The 14844-nt window shown below is 48.8% G+C and overlaps 1 protein-coding gene across 1 annotated transcript in view; it reads right to left on the bottom strand.

Annotated features, from left to right (window-relative positions):
* LOC119431858 (uncharacterized) overlaps nucleotides 1-8437 on the bottom strand; it is a 30673-nt gene extending 22236 nt beyond the window's left edge. The window contains exons 1-2 of the mRNA XM_049658080.1: nucleotides 8277-8437; nucleotides 2435-2464 (exon numbers count right to left, since the gene is read on the bottom strand). Of these exons, the coding sequence (XP_049514037.1) occupies nucleotides 2435-2464; nucleotides 8277-8343 (97 nt within the window). The 5' untranslated portion in view covers nucleotides 8344-8437. The remainder of the gene's footprint in view (nucleotides 1-2434; nucleotides 2465-8276) is intronic.
* Between the last annotated feature and the right edge of the window lie 6407 nt (nucleotides 8438-14844).

Raw genomic sequence — 14844 nt, forward strand, 5'->3', positions numbered from 1 at the left:
ATGAACTCCTCTCATGTTTACCGCCGAGTCCGAAGAACAGAAAAAGCGGCATCGCATTCCTTGTGGCTACGTGTGGTAGCCACAACGCCGCTGTAGTGTTGCGCTGCGGAGCTCGAGGTCACGTGTTCGATCCTGGCAGCGGTGGCCGCATCCCGATTGGGGCGGAGTGCAAGAAGCGCCCGTGTGCTACAGGGTGCACGTCAAAGAGCCCCAGGTGGTCAAAATCAATCCCCCACTACGGTGTTGCTCATAATCAGATCGTGGTTTCGGCACGTGAAACCACACACTTTAATTAATTTTACGTGTGGTGTAAATGTTAAGCCTTTGCCAAAGGGAAGGAACATTGTTCAGTCCTGGATGCTTATTGTGAAGTCCGCTGACATTCTTGAGCTGCGTGTCACTGGTTGCTAAAGACAACATCTGTCCGCCCTCTCCAGAGCTTTCGAGCAGTGAAAATGCACCACTACACCGACTCGACATCCTAATTAAATTATGGTCACGTGTATAGTGTACAGCCTTTATAGCCGCAAACTGGAGACATATACAGCGGTGTAGCTCGTTTTCTCGGGGAACGCATACAGGCTGCGATCCTACCGCCAGACATGGCCTCTCTCCGAATTTTGTAATACTGCAACAAAATTTCATTGAAACTGCATAGCATTCTGCTACTAATAAAACCGCGTTGTCCTTAATATCCATGGCATGCGGATTCTAGAGATGACGATTCATTTTGCAAATACCTGTCTTTCTTTCCTTTTTTCTTTTATTTGTTAGCTTTGTTGGATCGATCTGATTTATGCAGGTTTTCATCCGCTTCCCCAGATATTTGTGCAACTTAGATGGTTTTGTCGCTAACATTAGCTATTCATCCGTCGCTGCTTCACGGGCATCTGGAGAAGGATACGCTATAGCGCGCAAGGAAGCTACACGCCTTCTTCTTACATTTATGAGAGACCGTGATCTGTTCGACACGTTGTAAATACCCCAGTCACACTGTAAGGGACGCTCACATGGAGCGAGTGCCGGCATCGATCGCCAAGCTAAAACGTATACCATCACCACCACCACCACCGCCACTAAACAGATTTCTGTCATAACATGTTTTTTTTTTTCTTTTTGATGCGAAAGCATCAAATGACCTATTGAGCGATAAAGCCGGCGTCTGGACAAGCGAAACACGGCACCTAAATTCCCACAGGCTGTGACGCCACGTCACGATTGCGCCTCGACGGAGCAGAGCAGGCGAAAGGGACAGCTGCTGCCGCATTGGCGCGCTGGGTGTCGCGTTGAGGGGAGAGGACATCGCCGCGACGCCACGTCAACCTCGCTCTGGAAGCCTGTGTCATCCGCGCGTTCCTTGTCGGCGCAAGCTTTCGCCTGCGTTCTAACTACGCCTCGGTAAGGCCAAATCACTTGGCGCCAAGCCAAGTGCCAAGCGTATCAACGCGCTCGCCCACGAGGAGTTCATAACTCGAGTGACTGCTCAGCGGCGTTCAATTGAACAATAATGTTTTCGCATTCACAACTCATAAGAATTGCTTGGGTGGCCTCGGATTTAACTTTTTTGGACTCGAAATATTCACTGTTGTGTGACCTCCAACAGAAAAAAAAAAGATGACAAATACATGTCAACAATGACAAATACAGCGTTGCGCACCTTCACCGGTCTAAACAACACAATCCCCAGTATAAATTTCGTACGCGTTTTTAACGTACAACACAGGTACCTAATGAAGCGCAGGCACGTGCTAGATGCACTGGAGAGCATGAAGCTCAGTGATGAGGGATGGTGCCTTCTGAGCATATCTCTACAGGCGTTCTTTCTGTTGTTGAAAATGTAGCGTTAGCAAAAATGAAGACGGTTTCGTTGCGACATGTGTACCAGGTGACGAGGAAAATAATCAAGGCTTACAATAATAAAAAATGGGAATATATGTGTCAGCCAACCCTTTATAGCGCTACATGAGAAAGAGCTGTCTTTCTGAAATTTTCGAGCGGGATGACCACTACATTTTTCGTATCTTGCTTCAGTGTGTGATAGAGCCGTGATTTGATGCTTCTTCTGGTTGTGTTATCGGTGTAACAACTTTTTTTGCACGCATACTGTATATATTTGCTGTTTCTGAAATAAACTTTCCGTTGTCAGTAAGGGCTCGTGGCGTACGTGTTCTTCCTTTGTCTTCGTCTTTACTAGCGCTAAATTTTCAACATGAAGCCAGTAGATTCGAAGGTTCTACATCGACATCTACAAGAATCAATACCAACTTGCTCTATTCCCTCTGCTTATTAACCTAAGTTCTTTCCCTTCTTGCATTGTTTAGAGGCCCACGCTTCTCCTTTGCTGAAGCCATGTGGATGACGGAGTTCATTTTTGCTTAGCGAGCTACTGCCGATCACATGAATGAAGTGAATGACAATTAACAATTGTACCCACCTTTTGTTTTTCCCTTGCCATGCTTTCCCTCTGAAAAGAAGAAGAGTACGAAAGTTAGTATTTTATTTTCTGACCCCCGCACACAACTGCGCACTTTCCCGCAGAATGTTTCACGAAGCAGGAATAGCGGCACTCGAACATTCCTTAAATGGCGCGGCTATCAGAGAAACTCCTATTGCTGGCATAAAAGTTATTTTAGGCAGAAATGTCGTCGGGCAGAGTCCCATGTTGCTCTCAAGTCATTAAAATGAACAAATTTGGCTTCATTGGTTCGTTTTTTTTTATATTGCAGTGCCGCTGTTTTACGTTGTGCGGTAAGGCAACATTTCTTAACAAATATTTTGGCGTACACTAACCACAGATATCCCGTCTCATGTAACTTCTTAGACAGAATACAAGCTTTTGCCAGATTTCAGCCGCTTCTTGCATTCTTTTTTAGCAGAAACGGACCAATTTATATGGCTGGACGAGCTCTTAGTACTGTGGGAAAACGCGTCGATCCCACAGTACTAAAATAAACTTCGGGGCGTGACCACAGCATTAAGCATTCCTCTTAATTATTGTAACTACTCCTGGCAGTAACTGTAATGTATTTAGGTTGTGATTACTGGTTTCTACTACTACTGCTCTCTTTTGCTACTACTTTATTCCTCTGTGTAAACTTCATTTGTCTAGATTCATTTCTACATCGTAGTCAACCTGCTTCGATGTAGCTTTTTCTCCCATCATCTCTCAGGGTATCATACATGGACACTAACACAAATTCAAAATTCAGAAACAAATGCTATCAGGCTTCTGCGATTCCTGAATTGATTCCTGCGACCCCAGCAGGCTCTAGCAGCGCACACGGCTACGTTCTCGGGGTCATCATTACGATGGACGCAACGCCGTCCTACTGACTTCGCCGGTTACAGTATTGCGTGTTGTAGCCTCCGAAACACATACACAGGCGTCACAGCTCTCAGTGTATGCGTGACGCGCGAAACCCCGCGCAAGTTCCCAAGCGCAGGGGTTAGTGCGTCCAACTCTGGACTGCAAGTTGCTACACTCACCGTAGTCGGCAAAATTTTGTTTTTGTTGCATTGTTGTTGTTTTCTCACCCTATGGGTGAGGTCGAAGGAGGTGATTCGAATATAGCCTGGCGACGACGTCGTCGGCGATGAATGGAGGGACACTCATTTTCGAGCTAATAATTGATTTCGCAGTAAACGGAACAGTATTCTAAAACGATAAGGAACGTCTAAGTGATAAGTGATACTACACGAAGCAAAGAAAGCCATTATCAGGCAGCAGTAATAGGAATGGCTAGTAGCAATACGTGCTTCAGCGAAACAAGAAAAATGACCAAGTTGGTGCAGGTTTACCCTATTTTACTGTAGCACAACGAGACTGAGCCCAAGGCATGAGGCAGACACACACACGCACACTGCGAGTACCACAGCATCACTGCCTGACTTTCGATACGGCGTGTTCGAGCAGTGAAGTTTTCGAATGCCATAGAATACGATTGCTCCAAGACAAGAGCGACACGAATATTACATCACAAACCAATACATTTCTGCTTCCAAATTCTAACTGTAGAAAAGCAAACATTGAAGAAAAAGTGCGACAAATACCGTCAGTAAGTGTGTTTCAATCATTAACGCAAACAATGCTGTTTGGTAATTCGTTGAACTAGACCGCTTGAAGATTAGCATAAACTAAGAGCTAACGTCATTTTCCAGGCCAAGCAAAGTTCAATATTCGCTGTAGCTAGATATATGGTGCAGTAATATCGAGTATTCCAAGAAATCAACTATCTCATTTTCGTATAAATAATAGTTCAATTACAGACAGGCGTATTCGATTCTCATTCGAAATTCAGAATAAACATGCACCCGTGTTGGCAATGTGTGATGATCTATCAAATATAGCTAATGTGCACTCGATAATTCGACAATGCCTTCTTTCCGGTTCCGTTGTTGGCGCAGCTTTTTTTTTTTCACGATAGTTCGCACACAGTCGCAGACAGTGTATTCAGTCTTAAATGATTATAGCCTATAGTCGAACACAGTTCACAAGCTGACACAAAGGAACGTGCGGAATCCTTGCGAGTTGTGCCGGGTACGCACTTTCCTCTCAGCCAACGTGCACCCGAACATTCGCAATGCAGCCAACCGAGCACAATGTGAGATCGCACGTACGATACGTTTGCATCATCCTTCCTCACCCTCTGTTTTGTACCCTCCCCCCCCTTTTTTTTTTCCCTGTGCACACTGGCAGGCCAAAGCATACCAGCCCAGGCGAACATCCTTGCCTTTTCTCTAATAAACTCTCTCTCTCTCTCTCTCTCTCTCTCTCTCTCTCAGGCTCCTGTGCCTGACCCAGGAATGTGTGTCGATAAAATATCGTGTTTTCTGTCACCATGACAACATAACGGCAATTTTACTCTATCGTAAAATAAATTAAGTTCTGGGGCTCGATACGATTATGAGGCACGCCGTTGTGGGCGCCTCCGGATTAATTTCGACCACCTTGGGGTCTTTAACGTGCGCCCATGCACGCCACACGGGCGTTCTTGCATTTCGCGCCATCGGAATGCGGCCGCCATGGCGGCGTTCAACAACATAGTGTGGTACAGTTTTAATGCCCGGTCAAAAACTGCTCGAAAATTATACGCTTTGATTCATTTTATTGCGATAGCAATTATATGGACACTTCAACCGGATTTCTGCCATCGGCGTCGCCGTCGCCGTGAGGTTCCGTATAAAGTCCAACGGCGGTAAAATCGTCGCCGCGCACCGTATGCGTGAACGAAAGCGTGCGGTGGACGCGCGCTATCACGGAGAGCGAACGCACGGCGGAAAGCAAACGCAACCGTCGCGCGAAAGTCCGTGGGGGTATGGGAGGGAGGGAGGCGGTGCGACGCTGTGCTCCGGCACCAAAGGCGTATCTTGCAACCGGGTGCAAGGGCAACTTGCCACTCAATCTCCCACGCGAAAGCAAGACAGCGGGAAGGCCGCGCGGGAGGGAGAGGGGGGCGCCGCTTCTACTCTGCCAACAACCGCGCTTGTACTTTGCGCGGCTGTGGCGGTCGCCCGCACCGTCTCTTATCTCCACACGGCTCTGACCTTTGTATGCGCTGTGCATTCGCCGCTCAGTTTCCGTTGAAACGATAGACCGCACGAGCCTTTGCCCGCTGCGGCGGCTGCGCTTGCTGCCAGCGTTTTGACAGTGGTAGTCTGCGGTCATTGAGTATGATCTATTCATGTTTGCTTGTGCGCGCTGACACCACGCTTGGTAATTCAGTTTGTAAGCGAGTGTGTCCAAGTTTATGCAGCCGATAAAACTGCTATCCCTACTCCGAATAGCTCTCTACTAATTTGCTATCGCAATTGACGCTTTGCCTTTCGGGCGAAACTGCGACATTTTTTTTTTTTTTGTAGATCCCGCGGTACGCAAAATTTCGGGGTCATTTGTGCATGTACGTCCGCCTGTACTACCCTCCGTTTTCTTCTCGCAATAGCTTCCATACTCGAAGAAGCCCGCTCAGATAAGTGCGTAGTTACGGGGAGGGCAGCTCGTGCCCATAGCATGTCCAGCAGTGTGGACGAAGGCGGCTTGGCTGACAAGGCAACGACAGAACACTGCCTCCGCTAAAATTCTTCGCACGTTTCGCCTTTTCTCCGAAACTCGAATCCCTGCTGCCGCTTTTACTTGATGAAGTGGGGCTTAATGGTGCAAGAGCAAGAAGTGGACAAACAGCCGCTATTACGTTCCTATTGACGTCGACTACCTCGGCGCGGTGACTCTGAATACACTTCCCTCCGTCCTCTTCTTCTTGTGCCAATTCGAAGCTCTTCCATAATGAAAGCACCTTTGTGCTTTTTTTTTTTCTTTTTTTGAAAATGACTGAGTTGTGCCAGTGCTTCTGAGTGCGTGATGCTGTGCGCTCACGTGCACACACATTCACCGCTTTCCTGTCTCTCTTCTTTCCATTCCCCTTCCCCCAGCGTGAGGTAGCCGACCAGATTTTTTTTTTCCTGATTAACATCCCTGCCTTCTTTCTCTTCTCTCTCTCTCTCTCTATATATATATATATATATACCATGTCATACAAGTGGACCTAATGGAAATTTTTAGAGCACCTCACTTCGCAGCACCCATTTTTTCTACAGCCAAATGTCAGCGACCGAGCAGAGGTAGAATAAGTTTAGAAGGTAGAGCTTCGCTTCTGGAGCTAAATGCGATTATTTCATGATTAAACGCGAGGTTCTTGGCGCTCTTGAAAAGAAAGGTGCTATAGGAGATTCCTTCAGGACTGTTATCTTTTAATCTTCGTCAATAAACGCGAATGAATAAGTGAGTTTTACATGTGGTATAGCGTCACCGGCGAGTCCCTCATAAGCAACGCAAACACGAATGAACTGTTCTTTTTTATAATAATAATAATAATAAGATGGCGTGCTAGATCTATAGAATTTAGTATCTCACATATGACGAACTTGTGCGTTTTGTTAAGAAGTAGTAAAATGTCCTGTTGCTGCTGAACATTGCCCACCGCAACAGTTTATTTGTTCTTTGCGAAATGTGTTGCCAATATGCCACACATTTTATTACGCTTGTGGAGGTTAGAAAACCAGCTCATTGAGCCTATTTCGCCATTTGTGTTGCCTAAGAAGGCTGATGAGCCTGCGCAAGTGTTTTATTATTTAAAAAAACGCATTTACTAAGAAAGGGAAGAATCTATAAGGTCACGTGCACTCCTTCATTAATTTATGGCAGCGCGAAGTTCCAACTTACATAGCGTGCTAAAAGATTATCTTTGCGGATTGCCAGCGCTGCTTATGCACTTTCCGACAGAAGATCACTGGGGCAAGACAGGTGCACGTTTTGTCGTGGTAAAAAAAAATAAGAAGGAGAAGCATGTTGCACTTCACAGATCACTAAGGAACAAGAACAAGGATTCCACGTTCACGCTAAAACGTTCGATTTTCCAAACTTTTTGATTCGCTAAATTTGTCCGCCAGCAATAAAGCATGTCGCATTTCTCATCCGAAGGAGCACGCTGCGCGCGATTCGTCCCTGATGAAACTCACACAACGGAAATTTTCATTCTTTTTTCGTCAAAAATCAGTCCAAACTCAAACCTCTGGACGCGACATCAAACCTACACGTTAGCTCAATGCGCTTTCGAAACTGTGAATCTAGAACAGTGAACAACCGCGTTAAGAGAAAGTGTTTTCTATTGTAAGCTGTGGTCGATATCCGGCCGCAGTGGCCCCTTTTTGATGGGGACAGATTGCAAAACCACCCACGTACAGTGCCTCTGGCGCACGTTAAAGAAGCTATGCTATCAAAATTATGGACACCTAAATTGAGAAGCGCGCGCAGCCAGATCTCAGATGCCATGTCAAAATTAATCCGGAGCCTTTTATTACGGCATCCCTCGTAAGTGTCATTTTGGGACGTTTCATCAGGCAACTTAGTTTTCTCTCGTTCAGTGCTTCAAAGTGAACACTTGCACTTTACAGAGAACTTTGGCCGCGGCACCAAAGAACCGCAACTCATAAGCAGGAAAGTAACGGCTCTGCGAGAAACAATTTTCGTTTCCTTGCCAGATTAGCTGTGGCTTTCGTGCTTCTGGTAAAAGCTGGCGCATAAGAACTGCAACCTTTCAGCAAAAACATAATCCGGAATAAAACTCCGCTTCACGGCTGGGCACAGAGTTTTCGGTTATAAAGGTGAAGAGAGAATGCGCACTACCTAATAACGCAAAGCAAAAATACGCACAAATTTCTTTCGTGCAAGTTCTCGCTGGCGATCAACTCGCACTTCCTGGCTCAAAAATTTTAGTACTTACTGTCTTTGTGGGCCACGGTCAGTGCGACCAGGGTGACCAAAACTGCGACGGCGAACGCGAGCTTCATGTTTGCCGCAGGGTCGTTGGGAGCCTCGTTCCTTCAGGTGCTGCGTTTATACCAGCTCGTTGAGGGGACCAGCGCTTATATCGCTGACCAGGAGGCGCGCATGCACGGGAACAAAAGGCACTCTCGCACAGCAGCGCCAAGATTCACGATCCCGCCGCCTTGCGCGGCCTTTGTCTTCGAAGCGCCGTACGAGTCCGTCATGCAGCATGGGGGAGTTACTTCCACTGCGGAACACAATGGAACGGGTGCCGGACAAATAGCTGCGCTGCGGCTGCTTTTCTTTCGTCGCGTCTCTGGCGGGTAACCTTCAACCTCAGCGTAACATTGCAAAACAAGGTTTCATGCAATTACAACAACAATGTGGCAGCGCCTACCCGGCAATTATGGCACTCTGCTGCTGAGCGCTGGTCTGAATCCCGCCGGCGTCGGCCTTTGCATTGCGATGAGATATCGAGAGAGACTCTCTGAACAGTGTGGCAAGAACCGGGGTGACGGCAGAGCTCTTAGCCAGCGCCACTCACGACCATGGCGGCGGATATGGAGCATCCAAACGCAGGCACTACGCAATACGTGAATTTAGGAGAACAGTACCAGGGGGGTGCTATGCAGGATGCGCCGAGTTTCTCGTTCGCACGAGTTTCACCCGAGTTTGCTCGATGGCAATTAGTGAACGTAGATAGCAAGGAACGTGCAAGAACAGCAGGCAAAAAGAAATGTCGAGATAAAGCCGCGTATGACAACATGAGCGCACCCTGCGCGACACAGTGATTCCGTGCTTCAAGCACGGAAGACTGCGCAGCAAAACGCGCCAGCGCCGCGTATTGTTATCAACGTATTATCACCATTTAGCAATACCGTGACGGTACCGCTGTCTATCTGCACACTTGCCGTGAGCCACTTGCCACGCCTTTCTAGGGCGCGTAAAGGGCGTGCCTCCTCTTTCGAGCATTATCTTTCTATCCTCCGTCGAATGCGAACAGGGCACATGCGGTGCATTGTTGCGCCTACACTTTCCCTCAATCGATTACGTTAAAGTACAACGAATAAAATAAGAAACACATTATTTCTTGAAGTATCTGTTTTTCGTTTGGAATGCTATAAATGTTTGATGACAAACAGAGATCGAGAGAGTTATTAAATTTTGCACTGTTTGCCGCGAGTGGCGACAGTGAGGCGAAAGATTACAAGCGGATACATTGTAGAGGGTCACACGCACGAGGGAGTTCATGCGGTGAGCAGTCGCCAGGGGCGCTGCAGTGCTATCCTTGATAGGGTGCCTTGATGCCCGCGCGCGTCGAGGTACTCTAATCCTTGATAAAGTCAGTCATGACAATGATCTTTCCATTCCCTAACTATTAGGGGAATGGCAACGCAGCGCTACGGCATGGTTGTTCACCGCAGGTGCTTCACTGAGGCGGCTATTAAGGCCACCGCTTTACCAACTGAAACGACGGGAGCAACGGTTGTCACTGCAAAATGGCTGTGCGGTATTCTAGGGTCCGCAGTGACGCAGCACAGTGAAAATGCCCCCGTTTATCTGCGTGCGGGAAGCCTCCGCGATGCATTGCAAAGAAGAGCGCACTGCCCAGTGACACAATTCATCGCTTGTCATTGCTTGCCCAGTGAAGGTGCCTCCATTCGCATGTATACGAAGAGTTTGAGTGTGTTGTTCTCTCCAATGTGCTTGCCGATTGCCTCTGCTGCGGAGCTAACAGCGATCGCATATGGATATAGTAACGACAGCGCAGCAATCGCATTTTGACGGGTGATGGCTCCTGTGTGCAGTTAGGAAATCAAACTTCGAACGCAGGAAGGGGTTGCAACTATTTATTGTGCCGTGCTTGTGATGAAGAAATGCCATCGCACTGTGTTTAAAAGAGCCAGCGTTTCTCGGCGCTGACCGTGTTTGCGACACTGCGGATCCGATACATCACCGATGACAGATTAGCCATCTCAAACAACAGCTGCGATACCTTGACGTTGGAAAACACTACGCACTGCTCAGCATCGTCATCCACCACGGCTCATCGACGCCTTGCAAGCAGCTACAGTGTCGTTCCGATAATTATTTGCTGTGCGCTACGTCGCTACAATGCAGACAATGAACCATGTTGTGGGGCCATCACAGCCTAAGAAGATAGATGCATAAGCCAGCGAAAGTCGCCGCTTTGTTTTTGATAGTGGTTCTCAGTACATCACCGATGACAGTGTGATGTGCGTATTTTCTGTCGGCGGTCAAGATTGTTGATGCCTCTCAGTTCCGCACCACGTCGCTGTTGCCGGAAAATAAGTTGGGCGTTGCCCAACCGTGGCGGGCGCGCGCACAAGAGTTACATGCCTCGCGCGGGGCGTGACATATGGTTTTGATTGACACGCGAACTCGGGCCAAACTCGTACATCGCGAAACCCCCCTCGAGTTGAACTCGGGAACATGATGGCGGCATCAGCAGCCTGTGTAATCGCATCCAGTGGCAGCAAGCGTCAATATGACCGTCTGGAACCGTTCACCTACATGTCCGACGTAGAGTTTCAGCGTCATTTTTGCCTTTCCAAAACGTGATTGCGCTAGCTGTGTGACGAGTTAGGCGAAGGCCGTCGTCTGCGGAGATAGGGTGGCGGGAAAATGATGCTTTCCCAGCGCAGACTGGTGTGACTAGGCTGCGGAGGAATAGTTCGTGCGATCACTTCAGCTCTCTCCTGTTTCAAGCAAGCTCGTCCACCACGCCCCAGCCCCAGGCCAGGTCCGGCGTCGTCATCGGAGTACTGGAGCACCTGCCAGCACCTGGGGTTCAACCCGGACCAACCAACCTGCGCAGGCGAAGTAGTCACATTATATTGGAAGATTTAGAATGGACACCCGGCTGCCTTCCGGTGCAACAGGTGCCGAAATCAGTTTTCGCAGGTACACGGTACCGCTGCACTACACGTGCAGAGAGGCGAAGGAAGTTACTGCGCCAACACGGACCACCTCTCCACGCGGCAAATGATTTGGCTCGCATACTGCGTGAGCAAAAGCGTAGACATATGGATGTTAAAAGAGACCGTAGACTTGTTTCCTCTATCGGATCACGCCATTGCCGACTGGAGGAGCTACCCCGTAAGGTCGCGAGAGACGAGCTGCTGGCGCGAGCTCCACTCGTTGGCCCCGGGAAGTGCCTTCTTCGCGGTGGGCAAAAGTGCAATCGAGGCCGCCTAATGACGGGCGACAGACAACGTTCCGCCGAGTCGCCAAAATTACGGTGGCGTTAAAGATAGTGGCCCATGGGTCTTCGGCATGGTCTGCGCGACCTGAGGGGTGCTGCTACTTTTCAAGGTCGACCGACGAAAGGCAGCGACGCTAGGCGCCATTATTGCAGCCAATGTTCAACTGGGGACCATTATTCATAGTGACGAATTGGCCGCATACAACTGTATCCCAAATGTAGTGGATGCTAACGGGGCTATGCCTCAATCTGCATTGAGAGACAGTTAACCAGAGCGTGCACTTTGTGGAAACCAACACGGGCGTTCACACGCAAAAAATAGAAAGTTATTGGCAAAAAGTGAAGCGCCACCTCGTCAGCAGTGGGTACAGAGTAACTGCACTGATGCTGGAGTCCCACCTGGGATGAATGTGGTGGCACTCAACGGCCACGTGCACTGCAAAGACCCTTTCTTGCGTTTGTTAGAAGCCACGGATCGCTCGGGCTACCCAGTATAAAGACTCTTTCTTGCGGTTGTTAGAAGCCATCGCTCGGCGCTAGCCAGTATGAAGGTGCGTCACAATGTAAAAGAAAATAAAGCGTAGTTTTTTTAATCCTTGCATGAGTGTTTTCCGACATTCCTGAGTGCTTACACGGTAAGCGCGCGGCAGACCACTTCTGCGCTAGCCGACGCTCCCTTCGTCTCGCAGCCCTACTTTAGTCCGAGCAACGAGCGATCTGTTGAAATCCCAGTGTAAAAATCAGGCGCACACCAATCTTTGCTCGGAAATGGGAGCGCAAGCACGTAGCGAGCCGCACCAATTGAATCCAGCGGAAAGAGAAAGAGCCACGAGCGATCTGTTCAAAGCCCAGTGCGAAAACTAAGCCCACACCAATCTCTGCTCGGAAATGCTAGCGCAAGCACGTAGCGAGCCGCGCCAATCCAATCCAGAGGAAGAAAGAGGAGGGCGAGCGTGCCCTCGTGGTATAACGCGAAACGATTAAACTACAAATTAGTCTAATACACATTCAGTGTACAACTTGTAAACTTTAAAACACCTATACCCTACGGTAATGTGACTAATATCATTGTACTAAATGCATTTATTTGATAACTTGCTTGTGCCTTTAATGCACTCGGTGGAACGACAAACAAGTGAAAGAATGCACGACCATGCACCAACCGTATGATCACGGGAGCCCCAGTTTGTCGACCGCCCATATGGCAACGCCCAAGGGATGATGGCCACCCAGAGTGAATCTAGATAAGCCAATGAAACTGGAGGTGTGCCGATGGACAAACTTTGTCTTGTAACCATTAGTGCTTTAATCTTGGGGCGTCGCCAGAGCTCGTGAAGATCCCGAGTTTCACCAAACTCGGGGCATCCTGCATAGCACCCCAGGTTTACTGCTCGTGCACAAATATGCAGAAAAAAATTCACAGCCCTTCCACTACTGTGAAGATGGAAGCTAGCGAAGCTGTGATGATGGTGGGTCTGCTGTAGTGAATATTGCCCCCACGGTGACAATGGGCGTATCGGAACATGTCGATCATGAACGTTCGATGTATTTCGTAGGCGTTGCAGGGGGAACGTACACAGTCGCGATCACCGTACCGTCAAAGCGTTTTATTAAAGACGGCTACGCCAATCGCGGCGCGCACACAAGCGCTAACGCGCTCACGTGGTCGCCAGGGTGACCTACGTCACGTAATGAATAAGCAAACGTAAGATCCGGCGAAAACCGCGGTATAACGCACACGTTTTTACAATCGTAAGCTAGAAAACGCCACCAACCCGGTGTTTTTATACGACTTCACGAGGTGGCGCCGAGGCCGAGGAACGCAAAGAAGGAGCGCAGCCGGCCTAGCCGCGCTAGCTTCCCAGCAGAGTTCAACTCTAGTCGGGCGCGGCTTCCAGCAGGCTTGCCGGGCTAGCCTCGCAGCCGGGCCCAACTCTACTCAGGGGGGAACACGGTATACAAAAAGGTCGACTAGCGCAAGAGAAGAGAGATAGCGGGGGCTCAGCCGGCCGCGACAGAGGAGGGACCGCGTGCTCAAAAAGACAACGACGCTCGAGCCAATGCTGATGAGGATAGTTTTTTTTCTACACGCGGACACGATCCTGGGGGTCCCTAGCCCTTAACAGCTTCGCTGTAATAGACGGGGCCGCAGCTGCTGCCAATAGCCTAAATTAAAGCCCCTCCATCCATGCGCCACCACCGCTTCTGCTAAGTAGCGCCAACCTTTCATGTGTGCCGCTGTACCCTGATTCGTCGCTCAAACCAGTTCCGCTTCCGCAGTTTCCGCTTCCGGGTTTTCCGTTTCCGGTTTTCTACTTCCGGGATTTCCGCTTCCTGAATTTTCGTTTGTTTCACGCTCGCACTCCTACGCAGCAGTGACGTCGCTTCCGTTAAAAACGGAAGCTGGGACTACGTAAGTTCCGCTTGACGCCGGAAACTGAGGGGGTGAGCGAGGGAGGAGCGTGGAGGAGGAGGGTAGGTTGGCGGTACTTAACCTGGCCGGTGAAAACGCGTATGGAGGGGCTGTAGCCTAAATGGTGCAGCTTAATAGAACATGAAAGAACTTTATGCGCGCAAGACGAGGACAGAGAAGAGGCTAAGACACACGAGCGCGGGCTTACAAGAGTGTTTTATTTCGAAGCAAGCAACAAGATATATAGCAAAATCTGTGACGCCATCACGTGTGCGACGCCCGCAGAAAATTACACTTGTGCGCATAAAGTTCTTTGTATTTTCTGCGGGCGGTGCACACGTGATGTGCCACAGATTTTGCTATATATATGTGCTTGTTTGCTTCGAAATAAAACACTGTTGAAAGTCTGCGCTCGTGAGCCTTAGCCTCTTCTCAGCAGACAGACGTGAAGGTGTGTACCAGTGACACATCTGCGTCGTTACACAGCAATGAAAAATTCACTTGTGAGGTTACACATGCCGAAACCACGATCTGATTACGAGGCGCAGCGTAGCGGGGGACCCCGGATTAATTTCGACCTCCAGGGGTTCTTAAACGTGACAGCAAGGAACAAAAGTTTGTAGAAATAACGCTGTGACTTGATTTTTCGTATGCATTTGCCGCATGCGACTGCGATGGTCCTGGTCTAGGACCATTTGTTATCATTCCTTATTGCTGCCGGATTAATCATGTAACTGTACTGTGAAATAAGGAGCAGTGGGGATGTGGCTAAGGGAGCGAGAACGACGACGAGAGATAAACCTTTGTTTCGGTGCTCGATCTGATTCCCTATAAGATAAAATAAACTACGGCTCTAACATCAGTTAGTTTCATTGCATAATTTCA

This window comes from Dermacentor silvarum, chromosome 10 (genome assembly GCF_013339745.2).
Source record: "Dermacentor silvarum isolate Dsil-2018 chromosome 10, BIME_Dsil_1.4, whole genome shotgun sequence".
Classification (NCBI taxonomy): Eukaryota; Metazoa; Arthropoda; class Arachnida; order Ixodida; family Ixodidae; genus Dermacentor; species Dermacentor silvarum.